This window comes from Mangifera indica, chromosome 16 (assembly GCF_011075055.1).
Source record: "Mangifera indica cultivar Alphonso chromosome 16, CATAS_Mindica_2.1, whole genome shotgun sequence".
Taxonomy (NCBI): domain Eukaryota; kingdom Viridiplantae; phylum Streptophyta; class Magnoliopsida; order Sapindales; family Anacardiaceae; genus Mangifera; species Mangifera indica.
In genome coordinates, this window is record NC_058152.1 from 13,190,603 (window position 1) to 13,206,730 (window position 16,128).

At 29.9% G+C, this 16,128-nt stretch overlaps 1 protein-coding gene across 1 annotated transcript; it reads right to left on the reverse strand.

The window, feature by feature from the left end:
• Positions 1 to 1,347: 1,347 nt before the first annotated feature.
• On the reverse strand, positions 1,348 to 5,811 carry LOC123199645 (probable glucan 1,3-beta-glucosidase A). Its single transcript, XM_044614677.1, has 8 exons — positions 5,620 to 5,811; positions 5,175 to 5,294; positions 4,898 to 5,095; positions 3,871 to 4,026; positions 3,616 to 3,785; positions 2,553 to 2,702; positions 2,014 to 2,360; positions 1,348 to 1,931 (listed from the first exon to the last, which is right to left on the reverse strand). Exons 1-8 carry the CDS (start codon positions 5,797 to 5,799, stop codon positions 1,747 to 1,749), a joined length of 1,506 nt encoding a protein of 501 aa, XP_044470612.1. The 5' UTR covers positions 5,800 to 5,811; the 3' UTR covers positions 1,348 to 1,746.
• Between the last annotated feature and the right edge of the window lie 10,317 nt (positions 5,812 to 16,128).

Genomic DNA, 16,128 nt, shown 5'->3' on the forward strand with positions numbered 1-16,128 from the left:
TCCTTGCCCCACTTCATGTAGGGAAAGGAGGATCAAATATCAGTAGCACCTTTTCTCTTAATGACTCAAACCCACCAACCACACCAAAAATTAAAATGTGCTTTACACTGGCTATTATAAATCAAATGTGAGACAAACCTTGAACCCACTTCCCATTTTTAATGAAACATTAAGAATTTGGCGAATTTTAAAATCAGGTTAACTTGTAGTTGTCAATAGTTTAGACAAAAATTTTATTTTCTTAAACTATCAGTTTACGTCCACGTTATTGTAAAATTTTGGCAAATCACAAACAATTGTGTTCACATTTGGTTTTATATACACACAAATAAATGTGTGCATATCGTTGCATTTTGTGTAAACATTTAGACTAAAATATTTATTTAAGAACATCTAACAACTTATTTTGTCTATATTCGAAGTTGTTTTCTATCCAGATATACTATTGTGATTTCCTATAGATTTCACCATTTGTCTTACCTTTGTTGAATGTATAAACTTGCTTTATTCTTTGAGTATATTGACTCTTGTATTTCTCTGCTTTTTAGAACTAATTTTACAGTGCCATTTTTGGTCAAGTTCTTCTGATTTAGCGCATCTTAGTTCTGGGATTTTATTCCTTTCTTCTGATTTAGAGCATCTTAGTTCTGGGATTTTATTCTTCTATGTTTGTTTCTTCTTTTTGTCATGCAAGTTAGCTTATTTGCTTAGGTAATGGGATACAAATTTGTGACTGGTGCTTAAAAAGATTTCATGGTAAGGGGTTGAAGGGATTTCAGCCTGAAAGTTCAAAGGGAACTTGAACAACGAGTCGGATACTTGAAGTGTTTCAAACCAGAGAATAAGCTATTGTCATAGGAGAATTTAGAAATTATTTGAGTAGAAAATGTTTACTTGTATATTAAATTCAATTTGCATTTGACAGTACGTTTATTACTTAGTGAATTATTTGAGATGAACAATGTCCCATGAGTGTAGGCTCTATTGACTCTTAATAATCGAACAATGTAAAAAATCTATTGTATCATCTTTACTTTTGTACCATTATTTTGATTTGGTCAAATCTGTTATTTAATTGTTGGGAGAGATTCACTTTCAACACATTCTAAACTCAAAACAAACTTTGCTAACCAAACCCGTATCACTCGCCTAAGTGAACTTGAATTTTACCCCTTAGCTTTCGTCATGATAAGATGATAAGGTGCCTATCCATCATCGACACATCATAAGAATGTAATATGATCAATCTCACATACATTTATGCATAGAATATTTGGTAGGGCCAATTAGGCACAATATGGATAAGACTTTCTATAAATTTATACTAAAATGGCTGGCAAAGGAGGAGATAAGAGATCTAATTTTTCCATTTCTTCCACAAGAAATAAAAAAGAGATACTTCAGAATTCAGAAAGGACAGATCAATACATTTTGAAGAATACATTTTGAAGAATAAAGGAGATGAATCTTCTAAAAGCAGTAATTTCTTTTTCTTCTCCTTCTTCCTTTAATTTCTAAATACAGTTTTACCAAATTATAAAGCAAGAAGCACATCACCTTTCGTTCAAATCAATTATTCAATCAGCCTTTAAGAATTATATAGTCTGATTGAATTATTAGGAGACAGTTGACATTACCTAATGAATCGGCTTAGCTTGAAAATCAGAAGAATATCAATTGAGGAATCTTAAAAATAAGACCCCCAAACTTCAGCCTTCTTTGAAGAACTGTCGGAAAAGAAGGCCTCTAGCTTAGGCTTATGAAGCCATTTTCAATCATCCATTTTAGACTCCAGTGATTTGAGTCACACTTGTACGCCCAATACGCCCAACCAAAACTGGCCCGCCCAAACACATCTAGTTCTGCGTTTGCAAATCTCTGATAATCCTCTTTTGATGCATTTTTTACTTTCCATTCACATGTCCATTCACCTGCAAAATTCAGTAGATATTTTCAGCTTTGAGTCCAGCTCGCAAAGACAATTAGAATCGCTGGATCTTGCTTTCAACTTACCAATGAAAACTAGAGGGCCCTGGTCTGAGACAGATTTGATAGCGGAAGCTCTGTTATTATAAATGAAATCAATATTTTGCTGTACAGTCATGCTGTTGAAGCCCTCCCAGAAGAGATTATACATATGGAAATCAATGACTACTCGACCAAAATTGCTCGAAAATGAGATCAGTTCCTTCAAGTCACCTCCCAATCGATTTGAAAAGATCACATAAGCGTCTTTGGTGTATTTCCTCACAGCATCATAACCATCTTTGTAAAATTTCTTAAGGTCATCTAAATTGATACCAGGGGAAAGTGGCTCATTCATCAACTCAATGGCCACAAGACTCGGTTGAGTAGCGTATCTGCAATATGCAGAGTCATTATATTTGCATACATTAGATTTCATAATACTTGCATACATACATGATGAATCATGTCATCATATGATTGAATTAATTTAAAATCATCCAATCACTTATGTACTCATTTATATTTTTATTGTTTACAAGAAAACAGAAATGAAAGCTAAAAGGAGGAGTTTAGTTTCATGAAACCTTTTGGCAAGAAAATCTATGACATCTACAGTCTCTTGTATATTTGAACTACCCCATTCCTGAAAGCCATCTCTTGTTGCGCTGTGAGCATAGCCGTTTTGGGAAACTCGCAGCGCATGCAAATCTACAATCACCTTTAACTTGTATTTCCTGCACTTGCATAAACAGATATGGTATGAAACCTAAAGAAGATCAATCAGCAAAATGAACAAATACTCCAAACAAGAATACAAGATTTATATTGAAAACTCAATAAGTAAATCCACGGGTAGAAGAGTATTTCAACTATGAATGAAGATTATTATAAGAAAAATAAGAGATTAATTTTGCTTACTCTTGTTTGCACATGAGCTCTCATTTTTTTCATACACTTTTATACAAATTTTATGTACAACCCCAATTGGAAGATACTAGACACTTGTACCCACAAGTGGCGCCCAATTTACTTCAGGTAATTGTTATTCTACCCATTGCATTTAGTTAATGGAATGACAAATTTATCCATTGAATCATATAGTCCATACTGTGGGAACGAAGCCTCCGTGCCCATATGAAATCAGGTAGGCTACGAGATTAGGCCTACTAGCAAAATCTCTTCGCTACTAGACACAACCGTCCATTCATTTGTCTATTTTTGTTAGATAAGAGTGAATTGAAAGATGTTCGTCTAGGAAATTGATTAGAAATAGCAACAATAAGGTCCCCATCCCACCTCACACGGGGAGGGAATTCCCCTACATGAGTGGAGAGAAGAACCAGAACAAAAACAATCCCAAATAGCATAAACTAGATAGATATATCTCTATCAAGCCCTGTCCTTACTTGATACCCTATAAATATCATTATACTTTTAATTATTTTCCACAAAATGTTATTACTATGAAGCAGAGGGAACGAGAAAGGGTAAGAAATGCAAATGGGATTATTTCTCATTAAGGATTCCCCATAATCCCCATAGCGAGGACAGGAGAGGAATGGGGATGTGTCCCACCCTACGGTAATAGATATGGGGATAACTATCCGTACCCCTCTCCTCCCATCTCTAATATGATTGTGTACTTACTCACTCCATTTGAAAGCATTGTCTAAGGCCTCCAATGAGCCTCCGATGAAAGGCTTCGGTGGATTGGGATCGTACATAATCCACCACCCAACTGGGATTCTCACAGCATTGATGCCATTTTGTGACATGAAGTTGAAATCCTCCTCGGTGATGTAAGTGTTCCGATGATCCTAATATTAAACATAGATGAATTAAATCAGTTAAAAATTCTAATATGGTTATCCGACTTTCTCCTTTTCTTAAATTAACTCTTACCTTCATAACTTGAGGGGCTTTATCTGGACCATAACCATTTGTCAGTTGATATTCTCCTTGTAAGCTACTACCAATTGTCATGTTGAAGACAGATGGATCGTTATCATCCCAACTTGAGCCATTACCATCTGCAGTAATCTCTGTATCTGATTTCACCTAATTATATTGTAGAAGCTAATTAGTCAAGACTATTTATTAAAAAGGAAAAAATGATATAAATGCCACTTTATCTATAAAGCGATAAGTTAAGGCATACAAGTCCCACTTTTCAATCAGTGGGTGGACTCCCTGCTCCGTGGCGTGTGGGCAAGGGAATAGGTGGCAACATCCCTAAGCCTGTAAATGATATTTAACTATTCACTATCCCTCCCTTATCAGACAGAAGATAGGGTATTATTTGCTACTAGATGTTGCCCGCGATTAGCATTTATCTTATAAACAGGTGTTTTAGAGATTCCCTGAAAAATAAGAATCTTTAAAGTGTTTGGTTTAGTAATAGTTCTGAAAGTGTTTAGTTTCATTGTAATTAAAGAGATATAACGTATTAAATAATATTGACTCTGATAGATGTAATATGATTACGTATAAACCCGATAATTACATTGGTGTGACTATTTTATTTAATGAAGTGGTGCACAATCTCTCCCTCAACCGTTTTCCACATTTAATGTTATTGTTAAAAGCTTTCGACAAGTCATTGATCAAGCGAGCTTTTTAGATATGACAACTTGACTTTAAAAATAGAGTTTCAACATAAACGAAAATGGGTACCATATATGCGTATAAAAATGACTATTTAACTCTACAAATAAAGTTTTAACTTAAAAAGATACGGTTAGGAGATGGGGAAGAGAAGAGTATAAAAATAATAGTTTTTTACGGATAAGAGACGAGAATTCTCTAGCGAGGATGGAGAGGGGACCGGGACGGGTCCCACACTGCAGGTTGAGACCGGGATAGCCATCCCCGCCACTCCCCTCCTCTTGCAATCTCTATAGATGCATCATTTAAAGATTTTCTACAGTACCTGAACAAATTGCCCGTTAGATGCTTGGAGGCGAACTTGATAATTATTGCCTTCTTCCCTTACAATCTGAAATATCTCTGACGATTTTGGTGATGTTGACACTGCTACTAGTTTGTCTCCTTCGCCTTCATTTTCTAGGCCAACAAATTGCTTATTGGACACTCTCAAGCTGAAAAACGTCTCATTGATTCTCCACAACTGCATTACACATTTAATACTTAAAATCAAGCAGACCCTGAAAGTATTAGAAGATGACAGCAAAGTCATAGAACCAGACCCTGAAAGTTTCCCAATTAGATTCTGAGCTTCCACATAAAATCAAGCTTTTCCCACCTCCATTATCTGCACAGAGATATTTTTTCTGCTCTATGGACATAAATTGCACATGTGTTCCATCCTATCACATCCACAAGAGTCATTAAATATCTTCAGTGTCGTCACAATACAATTTATTGAAATGTTGACTAAATTTCCCAAGTCTGACTTATTTCACCATCAAAATTAAATATATTTATCTGTCTCATTGAATGCATTGTGTGGCATGGCAAGCGTCAAGCTAGCTAAAGATTGAAGCCAGAAAGTTAAGATGGGCAGATTATCTCCTGAATCTTCCTTGAGGAAGCATTAAAACACAGAAAAACTTACCTTTTCTTCACTTCAATGATCTATATACTCTAATGAAAATTAATTGATAAGTGCAGAAAATGGAACGATGTACTAACCAGAAGATCCTTGTTGGGAATTCCATCAAAGAGGGAAGGTTTCATCCATCCCTCTATGAGAAGCCAGTTCCCAAGACTTGCAGCTTTTAATGGCAAATCCTGGGGAGACACAAGAGAGAAAGAGAGAATCCAGAAGAGGCATGACGATGAGAGAATTGCACTGTAGTAAGCCATTGTCATATTCACAAAAAGCAAAATAAGTACTGGTAACTCTATATATATGGGCCACCTAAAAAATGAACTCTTAAAGATTTTGTGCCCGACACTATGCTTAAAAAATTATTTATTTATAATTTTATTAGTTCTTACCTTTTTCTATTAATTAATAAATGAAATCAATATATTTGTTTCCTTGTTAAAATATAATTTCCATAAACCCTTAGATCATAAAATATTCATATCATACAGTTTATAATACATATTATATGATACAATATAAATAAAAAATACTATAAATTTTAAAATATATTAAAAATTATTCGATACAATAAAGATATTATATAGTATAATATATATCATATAATAAATATATATTATCAATATAAATTAATATATTTATTTGAAAAAAGGATAACATGAAAGATATGTATCTAAAAAATTTTAAAAGATTTTTTAATAATTTTTAAAAAGATAATGTGATAATTAAAATTTTATTATTATTATTTTTTTAATAAGATGTCTCACAATGTGATAAATAATATACAATATAGAATTTCACTATTTTTTTGTAATACTTAAATCAAAAAAAGCAAAAAGACTTACTCCATCTCAAAACTTTTATTAGTAAAATTTTAAAACTCAAATATTTACTCTTACATTAAAATTCTCTTTCAAACGTTTATTTAATAAAAAAATTTAAAATTTTATTTTATATATTTTTAATTTAAAAAATTAATAATTTTTCTCATCCAAAAATTTAATAAGTTAATTTTTCTCCTACGTTTTTTTTAATCTTCTTTCTCCCACAGTCAAAATCCGGCCTGCCGACAGCATGGGTGTTGGGAGAAAAGGAGGGAAAGATGCACGCCACTGCTGGAGGAAAAATATCAATGCGTGGGTGTTGAGAAGGAGGCGAAGTGCGCTGGGAGGAAAAAGTAGAGAAAAATGGGGAGGTGGTGCTGCTCTATTTTGATTGGAGAATGGGAAAACTTGATGCTGGGGAAGTAAAGACAGAACCTGTTCTGATAGAGAGAAGTGGGATGCGGCTTTGCGGAGAAAAGGAGGAGGCACGCTGCAGTGTTTTGAAAATGAGAAGCAACGCGTGGCACGGCTGGAGAAGAACTAGAAATGCGCTGCTTATGTGAAGAAAATGGGCTGACCTGCGGCTGCTCTGGAGATGAAATGGAAACACAAGGCTGATTGTGTGAAGAAGAAACGACGCGTCAATGCTGGGAAAGGAGAGAAGTGTCGGTGGCTTTGGCTTCATTCGGTTGAAGGCACTACCTCCATTTTCTAACTCCGACAAACGTATGGGTGGAAAGACTAAGTCGTCCAATAGCTGGAGTGAAAAGAAAAAACAAAACACATCGCAAATTCACTGTTCACTCATGAATTTACTGTTCACTATTCACCCACGAATTTACTGTTCATAATAAGTTTCTTTTTGGAAAATTAAATTAATTATCCAAAAATTTATACCTATTTTAACAAAAAAAAGCTCTTCTTCATTCAAAACACTCAAAATTAATACATATAATCAATTATATAAATCCGAAAACCCTAATCTAAAAACCAATTAAATCTATTTTCAATCGCATAAATTTTAATATCAAAATAAATAAAATATTATAAGAAACAATAAACTAACCTTTTTTTTGGGTCAAAAAACTAGACAAATCACCAAATAAAAGCTATTCGGGAATCTTAGCTTTGCCTGGAGAGTTTTATTATATATTTATTAATATGTCAAATTAATTCACATTAAATTCTTATATGAATTAGGTTAAAAAATATATTTTCTCAGGCCATCCTCCATAAAATCTACACTTGTCGATATTTTTTATTTTTAAAAAAATATTGAAAATTTCTTCGAAATATTTATATTGTCGGTGGAGGATTTTCAATAATTTCAAGTGAAAGAAATTCTTCTGGGCCGGTAATAGCTTTAAGCTGGACTTGAGTTTATGTTTTGGGCTTCATGTAGGGTCAAACTTTTTGTCTCAGAGTCAGATAGCCCAAGGATTGAAGACCAATTATTCAACTTAATTTAGATATGATAAGACAATTAAGCTCCCTAATTATACATAATAAAAGATTACGGAAAGCCCCCTTTTTGAAACTTAAACTATTTACTCCAACTCAAACTCAAACTCAAACTCCAGCTTGACATCTCAAGTTTGAGGGCTTAATAGCAATTAGTATCATTGTATAAGAGGTCTTTTTCTCTGATGATTCTCTTTTTTTTTTTTAACGATTCTTTATTTTTGACAATTCTTCTTTTTCTTCTTATTGTAATCATTGTTCACCATTACTCAAGTTGATCATTCCGATTCAAGCTTAGCTTGATCTTGCTATTTTTCGAGTTTACACTCAACTTAAATCCATCGCTAATCCTAAAACATCACCTTAGTAATGCATCTAACATTTCAAAGTGGAGTTTTATTAACTTTATCATATCAATATTGCAGTAAAATAGCTTATGAAAAACATTTTATTCGTTCTAATACTTCATCTAGGGCTAAATTCGTATTGAGTTGACTAGAGTTAATTCAAATTCAAACTTAGTTCAAGCCAGAAAGTCAATTTATTTTTTAATTTAACTAAACTCAAGTCAATAGGTGTCTGACTCGACTCAACTCAAATTCAGTTTAAATTCATAGTTCAAATCTAGAGTTTGGATTCGTAGCTTGAGTTTTGTTCAAATCTATAGCTCACAATCATAATTCGAGTTTGTAATTAATTTAAATAATGATATCATTTTGTCAATTATTGAGTAAAACAACATCATTTTATTAATAAATGACAAACTCAACCCAGCGATCCAAGTTACGAATTCAAACTATAAATTTGAATCATAAATTTGAACTAACTTTAAATCAAACTAAACTAAACTCAAATTACTCTTAATTTTAGTTTAATAAACTTAAATTAAATTTGAGTTAAACTATTTTTTAATTGAATTAACTCTAAGTTAAAAAATATTTAATCTTAATTCGATTTATATTTATCTCTAATGTCATTGTCAAAATTGCCCATTTATCTATAATAGAACATCATCTTTAAACGTTAACTCAAATATCGTCACATTTTTAACCATCCATAAGGGAAAAGAACAGTTGACTTTATAGAGGATTAGCTTTCTCTGCCTGCCGAAATTTATCAAAAGCTGAAGCACGTTTACATGAGTCCAAGCATGTACTTCAAATATAACAGTACAAAACTACGAATCCACAGTATCTCTGTCAATAATTAAGACTTAGAAAAGTCCTCACAGGTTACGAGAAAATAAATTAATGGAGCCTGTGGAAAGTATAACAATCTTAGTAACTTTTATTCTGCCACTGTAAGACAGAGAACTGTAGCCCAGAGAGGCAAATAATAGCAACAATAATATAAATAATAATGAAGGTATAATAAGACAGTGAGAATGGTGAAAGTGAGCTTTTAAATTTCTGAAAAAAGGGTTAGATATTGTGCAGCAGAGTGATGAAGAAGAAACAAGTTTGGACACAAGATTCAAGGATTTCCCTGTGAGGAGGGACCTATGGACACACTGACTGTAACGAGAAGACGGGGACTTGGGTAAGCTAGCTCTCTTGGCTAGCTGCTGCTGCTGCTGCTATGGCTATCGCTTTTGCTGCATGCATGTGATGTCATAGCTCAGAGATGCTTTAAGAATTGTTGGGTTGACAAATGCTAACTAAGATAAAGAGTAAAAGACATTTTCCTACCCAAGGCTTGCTGGAAAAACACTTTTTATCTTATTAAAGTAACAATTTATCGCCTGATGGGGTTGGTTTGGGATTTCACATGATTGGTATAATCAATTCACTTTCAAAAAAACAATTCGGTTTAAATAAGAATTTTCATAATCAAAAAACCAATTTTATCATTCAAAACTTTTCAAAAAATTAAAAAAATATTTTTTTCTCTTATCTTATTTTTTTCTATTTGAATATCAAATTTGAATATTTTATAATTTGAAAATATACTATTCAACATTTACTAAAATTTGAAAACACTAGCCCTAGTTGCCATTGTTCACCTTCACCGTTTACAATAGCTCAACCAGTGACGGATTCAGAGACACAATATAGGGATCAATTTGAATAAAAGTAAAAATATAGATAATCAGTTAAACAATAGTAAAACCTAAAAAGAGGAGTCGGTATAAAATTCTAAAAATTATTTTGATATTTTCGATACACTAAACTATTATTTTTTCAAACCTAAAAGAATGTAATATTAAAACGAACTTTTCAAACCTAATGAGACTTAAGTGATTATTCTTAACCCTTTTAGATTTGTCGATAAGTTTAACTGTATTCAACATTTATATATAGTTGTCTTTTCTTCTTATAGGCAAAAATAATTGTAATTTTTAACATTGGAAAAACCATTTATGTGTATCGACAAACAAGTTATTTCTTTTTGTCATTTTTTCTCTATGGCTATCAGGAAAAGTGACCCTTTGAAAAAAAAAACAAAATATGCTTATCTTGTTGGAAGATCAAAATAAATTTAACATGAACTTTTGGTTAAAATGGATGTCTTGGCAGGCAAAACGCTGCTCAATGATGCTCAAAAAATGTAGCTCTACTGTGTGCATGTGATCCGGTCGAATAATTCTAAACTAAACAATTTACAGCGTGTCCTATAAAGTTTCTGGTTCGATCATTTCACCTCTGTCAAAAGCAACAATTAGGCAAGGGATGGGACTCAATAATAAAGACGAAAACATGTTGCCGGAAATTTGCATTAAATAATAGGCCAAAAGACTTGATCCCTCCCAGGGTTAGATGTAATCGTATACTCATTTTCTCCAATTTTTTTAAATTTAAAATTTTTTTTTATTTATAAGCAAAATTTTATTAAAAAATTTAACTTATATGAAGAGTAAAATTATTATTTAACAAAAAATTAAAAAAACTTAAATTTTGTTACATTTTTCTTTTTTAATTTAAAAAAATAAAATTTTTTCTTTATCTAAAGTTTAAAAAATAGTAATTTTACTATGAGGATTTTGAAACCATCATTAAAGATGACAAAATTCATCGTTTTCGACCTCATTGGCTCTCTCCCCTGCTTATCTCCTTATGTTGACTTGTTCCTATCCACCAACAACAAGGATTTCCTCCTTCGTCAAAGTGTTTTTGTCTCGAACAAAGATGATTTTGTTTTTGTTAAAGACAAAGACATCATCTTCATCTGAAATAAAAAAGATTTTGTTTTCATCAATAATGGTTTCAAAAATCTTTAAGGGTGAAATTGTTATTTTTTAAATTTTCGATAGAGAAAAATACTTTGATTTTCAAACTTAGAGGGGAAGGGGGGAATTTGATAACACTTTAGTTTTTAAAATTATTTTGTTAAATTATGATTTTGTACTTAACTTTAACTGAAAATTTTCTCATAATTTTATTTATAGGTGAGATATTGGGTTTTTTAAAGTTAGATGGTAGAACTTTAAGTTTACACCTAACCTTGGGTGGGAGCAAGTCTTTTGGCCTAAATAATAATATGAAGAAAATCATTAAATGAATATTTATTTCATAAAACTAGTATTATTTATAACACAATTTTGATTCAACCAAGCAGAAGCAAGAGCTAGGCCCCGACAGGCAGGTGGCGTCTCTGCGACACGAAACGACTTGACGGCAATATGAAACGACAAAACATGATCTTCTTCTTCCCTCTCAGGCAGGCTAAAGCTCCATAAACGAGGGCTTTCTGTCTCCCTTATTTATTCTTCTTCTTGCCTTTGTTTAATTATCTTATTATCATTCTCTCTTATTGATCATGCCCTTGCCTGGCAGCTGTTGAAGTGAGAGAGTTTGATAAAGGGAATTGGCCATGGTTTACAATACATCATAATAACATGTATATTATGATATAATATAATACAGATAAAAAATGATATGTATTATAAGATATATCAAATTAATATAATACAATGAACATATTATACAATATGATACGTATCTTATCGTATAATATATATAACTGATATAAATTAATACATATTTTTAGAGAAAATGATTATGTACTAAAGATATATATGAGAAATTTTAAATTTTTAAGAATATTTGTAATATTTTCTAAAATGATAATATGTCGATTAAATTTTTTTATTATTTTATTTTTAAAAGTTTTATTATGAGATATGATACCAATACATGATAAGAAAAATTAAATTTTTAATTCATAACATAATGCATTATTCAACTACATATAATAAACCATAACAAATTAATGTAACATATAAAAAAAAGAGATTACAAATTCATTTTATTTACATACAATATAAGCTATAAATTTTGTGATCATTATATATACATAATTAATTTTAAAAAATAGTCTCTAAATATTAACCAAGTTTATTTAATAAAATTTTAAATCAAATCTAGCCTATTGAGTGCTTTGGATTTCTGATAGAACAAATTATGAGTACCCATGTGATATAAATGTAATCTTAGTTCAATCCAAAAAAGTAATTAAGATTTCATACTATAAATTATTCATTGGACCCAATAATGCACTCATATAACTTGGCCCTACATTTTCAACAAAAAAGTATTTTCCATAACTTGTGCAAATTATCATTGATAAAATTGCTCCAATTCTTAATTTTTTAATTAGGGTTAGATTCTAAGTTCAAGTAAGATTTGTTTGAGTTGATTCGAATAAGTTTGGAGTGAATATGAAGTTAAATTAATTTTATTTAATTATAAGCATTAAGTCGCTGATCTCTATCTAAATCGACTTTTTTTTTTCTTGGTTTAAGATCTATCTTAAATTAAGTTATATTTGTACTTAATCAATTATATATTAAACACGAAAAGGAAAGGTATGAATGGTTAAAAAGCCAAACATGGAAGAGAAATGTCAAGAAACTTGAATTATTTCACTTAGTTGAGTCAAATTCCCTTTCCATGATTGTTGCCTCACAGAAAAATAATTATAATTTATGAAAGAAAAGTTACAGTGGTTGGTGTAGTTAATTATGCCACCCATATGCAAAATTTTCCTTCAATAATTTTAATATATTATTCTCAAATCAAATGCCTTTTTTAAGAAAATCCTAGGGAATATTGAGATCCCTAGAGTAAAATGTATGCATATTTTTTAAGGAAAGCAAATAAGATGTAAATTGAAAACAATCCAAAATAGGTTTGATTCAATCAAAGCTACAATGATATTGATGTTCTTTTGGTTTTCTACGCTTTCGGATGGATGGTTTTCGGCCCCCTCTCCTCAAAATTTCGACACTTTCTAATGTTTTTTCAACTTTATTAACCTATTTTCAACGTTGTTCTCTTTATTCATAACACTATTGTTCCATAATTTTAGTATTTAATTATTGTAAGAACAAACTATTATTTAGTTTTAATAAAAATAAAAGTTATATTTTTTACTAATTTTATAAAAAATTTAATATATTTTATTATCAAAATTTATAAATGGTGAAAAATGAGTTTTTCAAATTAAGAAGTAAAAAAACAATTTGTTTCGATGGGTTGATTCCTAATGATAAACAAACCAAAATTTACTTTTAAAGTATATTCAACAATGAAAGATCATGAAAGCAAGCTTGAACTATCAGGGTATATAATTTGCGTTGAATCGATTCAAACATAAATTTATATTTAGTTTGAACAAATCAAATTTGAATTGAATATTTATATTAACTAGATGGTTAGAGTTTGTCAATAACTCTTTAAAGATCTTTTTTTTACTTCGGCTATTATTTTGTTCTTTGATAATTTTTTTATAACGATTCTTTTTATTTCTCTAATAATTTTTCTTTTTATTATTCAAACCAATTTAAACTGACATCATGAATTATTTAAACTGAATTCGAATTAATCTTTGTTTTAAATTTGGCTCTACTCAATTTAAGGGTCAAACTAAGGCCAAAGAACTATTTCCCATCTAAGTTTTAATGGAAATATAATTATACATCTGTTAGGTTTTAAAAACCTAAAATCTTATCCATCACTGAACTTCTGTTAAAATTTTTTTTTAAGATTAAGGGTAAAATTGTTATTTTATTAATAATGTTAAAAAGTTTATAATTTTTCCTATTTTACCTCATAAATTTTGAAAACTATCAGTTTCACTATTTTTTTAAATTTTTCCAATTTTAAAAAATATTTTTTTAGATGGTACATAATATTTTAAAATTTTAAAACTTTATAAATATATATTTATCCATACAGTTAAAATTTGGATGAAAAATATTCCTTTTCCCTCAAAGCCGACTTATCTCCAATCCATCCATAATATTCACTAGGCAAAATTACCGACCAGTCATTAATCATCAACAGCGTTTACGTGAGAATCGATGAAGAAACCATTGATCAGTTGGTTGGTTTGGTGGCTAAGTTCTCTTTGATCCTTACCTTTTTGCCACAGTGCTTCCTACTTCAATTTACTTCATCCGATAGCGATTGCCACCTAACACTAACGGGAGTATTTAACACCTATAGGTTTCGTAGGTTTCCTAAAACAATAATAGGAGTACATATAATTTAATTTAAATTATAAAATTATATTAAATTATTTAAAAATTATAATTTAATTTATAAAATAGTTTAATTTTAATTAATAAATTTTTGAAAAATAATTTTTGATTTAAATTATTTTTTAAATGATTTTCAAATTAAATTGAATTGTAAACTGTATATTAAATAGAATTTTTTAATAAGTAATTAAGTGTATAATTTATTTTTTATATTTATTTTATTATTTTTTATTCATGTATATTATATATATATATTTTATATGTTAATATTTATATTATATTATAAAAAATTATAATTCAATTAATTTTATCAAATAATATATATTAAAAAATACATGATTTTAATATATTCAAACCGTAATTTAAACTGAACAAAATATTATTTTTTCAATTTGATTTAGTTTGAAAAATTTTCAAACCGTTTTTTTAGTTTGATTTGAAAAAACTCTCAAAGTGTATCAAACAAGACTATGCACACTCATAAATAATAGTGACACCCTTCAAAAATCAAAATGATAGACTCAAGTCACTTGAGTGGTGTATTCAAAACAAGCCAATTTGGAATCAAGTTTTGCTCCATTTACCCCTCGGAAGAATACTATTTATCCCACCAGTAATCGTTCGATAAACATTACATACGAGATCAAACATGCTCAAACTTAAGTTATATATTACGAATTAGAATTAAACTCAAACCAACTCTTACTTATATTTAGTTTAGCTCAAATTTATCTTTAGTAGACATACAGTCTCATTCATTTAGATAGGCCGTACCCTCATTTTGTACTCCATATGTGGAATGTGACATTACCTGATGGAAAGTCTGTTTTCTATTTCTTTTTATTTTCCAATTGATTCTTTTCAGAAACTATTTTCTTTCACTTTGTTTTGTGTATCTTCAAAAGTGGCATTTACAAAGTCAATGATCATAATTAATGGTGATTGTAGATTATGTTAGTTCTATAACAAGGCAATGCTCATAATTTATTAAGGGTGCGTTTGGTTACGGGTATGTAAGATTACCTTGGTAATCTATCTTTTATTTCTTTGTTTGGTTTGTCAGTAATAAAAGATTACAATAATCTTTTATTACCAATGCTGACGTGGCAGGTAATATAGGTGATAATCTGATTACCATCTTCACCTTAAGTATTTAAAGATTACTGAGGTAATATTTAGTTTATTATAGAAAAATTATTATTTATTAATTTTTTGAGATAAAAATAAATTTATTTTTAATTAATATGACAAATAATATAAAAAAATATTTAAAAATAATTATATTCAAGGGCATTTAAGTAAAATAATTTACTAGTAATATTTTATTACCTTTAACCAAACACAATAATTATTTATACCTATAAAATTTTATCAAACATAGTAATCATTTATACCCAGTAATCTTCTAAGTAATCTATCTTCAAGGTAATCTTTCTATTTTAGTAATCAAACATTACCCAAACCAAACGCCCCCTAAGTGTCGTATAACAAATTTCAATCTTCAAGAAGTGTTATTTCCTTAAATCTATAGGTTTCAATTTTCTTAGTAAACTTAATGTGTCAGTAAGAAAAATTTTCCAACACAAACATATTTAAGATTAGACTTAAATAGAGTTGTTTTAGTATCAAAAGTCAGTGTAATTCAATTTAATTTAGTTCGAATTCTAATTAAACTTGACTTAAGAGAGTCAATTTATTTCTGATCAAAGTCGAATCGAAATTGAGTTAAATAAATTTGGTTCATGATCAAAATAGTGATGTTTAGATTCGATTCGATTTCTACCCTTCTTTCTTTACTCATCCTTCTCACTAGTGATCACAAAATT

Excerpts from the sequence above, each read along its gene's own strand:
- LOC123199645 (XM_044614677.1), bottom strand. The coding sequence starts at position 5,799 with ATGACAATGGCTTACTACAGTGCAATTCTCTCATCGTCATGCCTCTTC. Across the intron at positions 5,295-5,619 it reads TTCCCAACAAGGATCTTCTG|GATGGAACACATGTGCAATT; the intron begins GTTAGTACATCG and ends TGGATGTGATAG. Across the intron at positions 5,096-5,174 it reads CTAATTGGGAAACTTTCAGG|TTGTGGAGAATCAATGAGAC; the intron begins GTCTGGTTCTAT and ends TGTGTAATGCAG.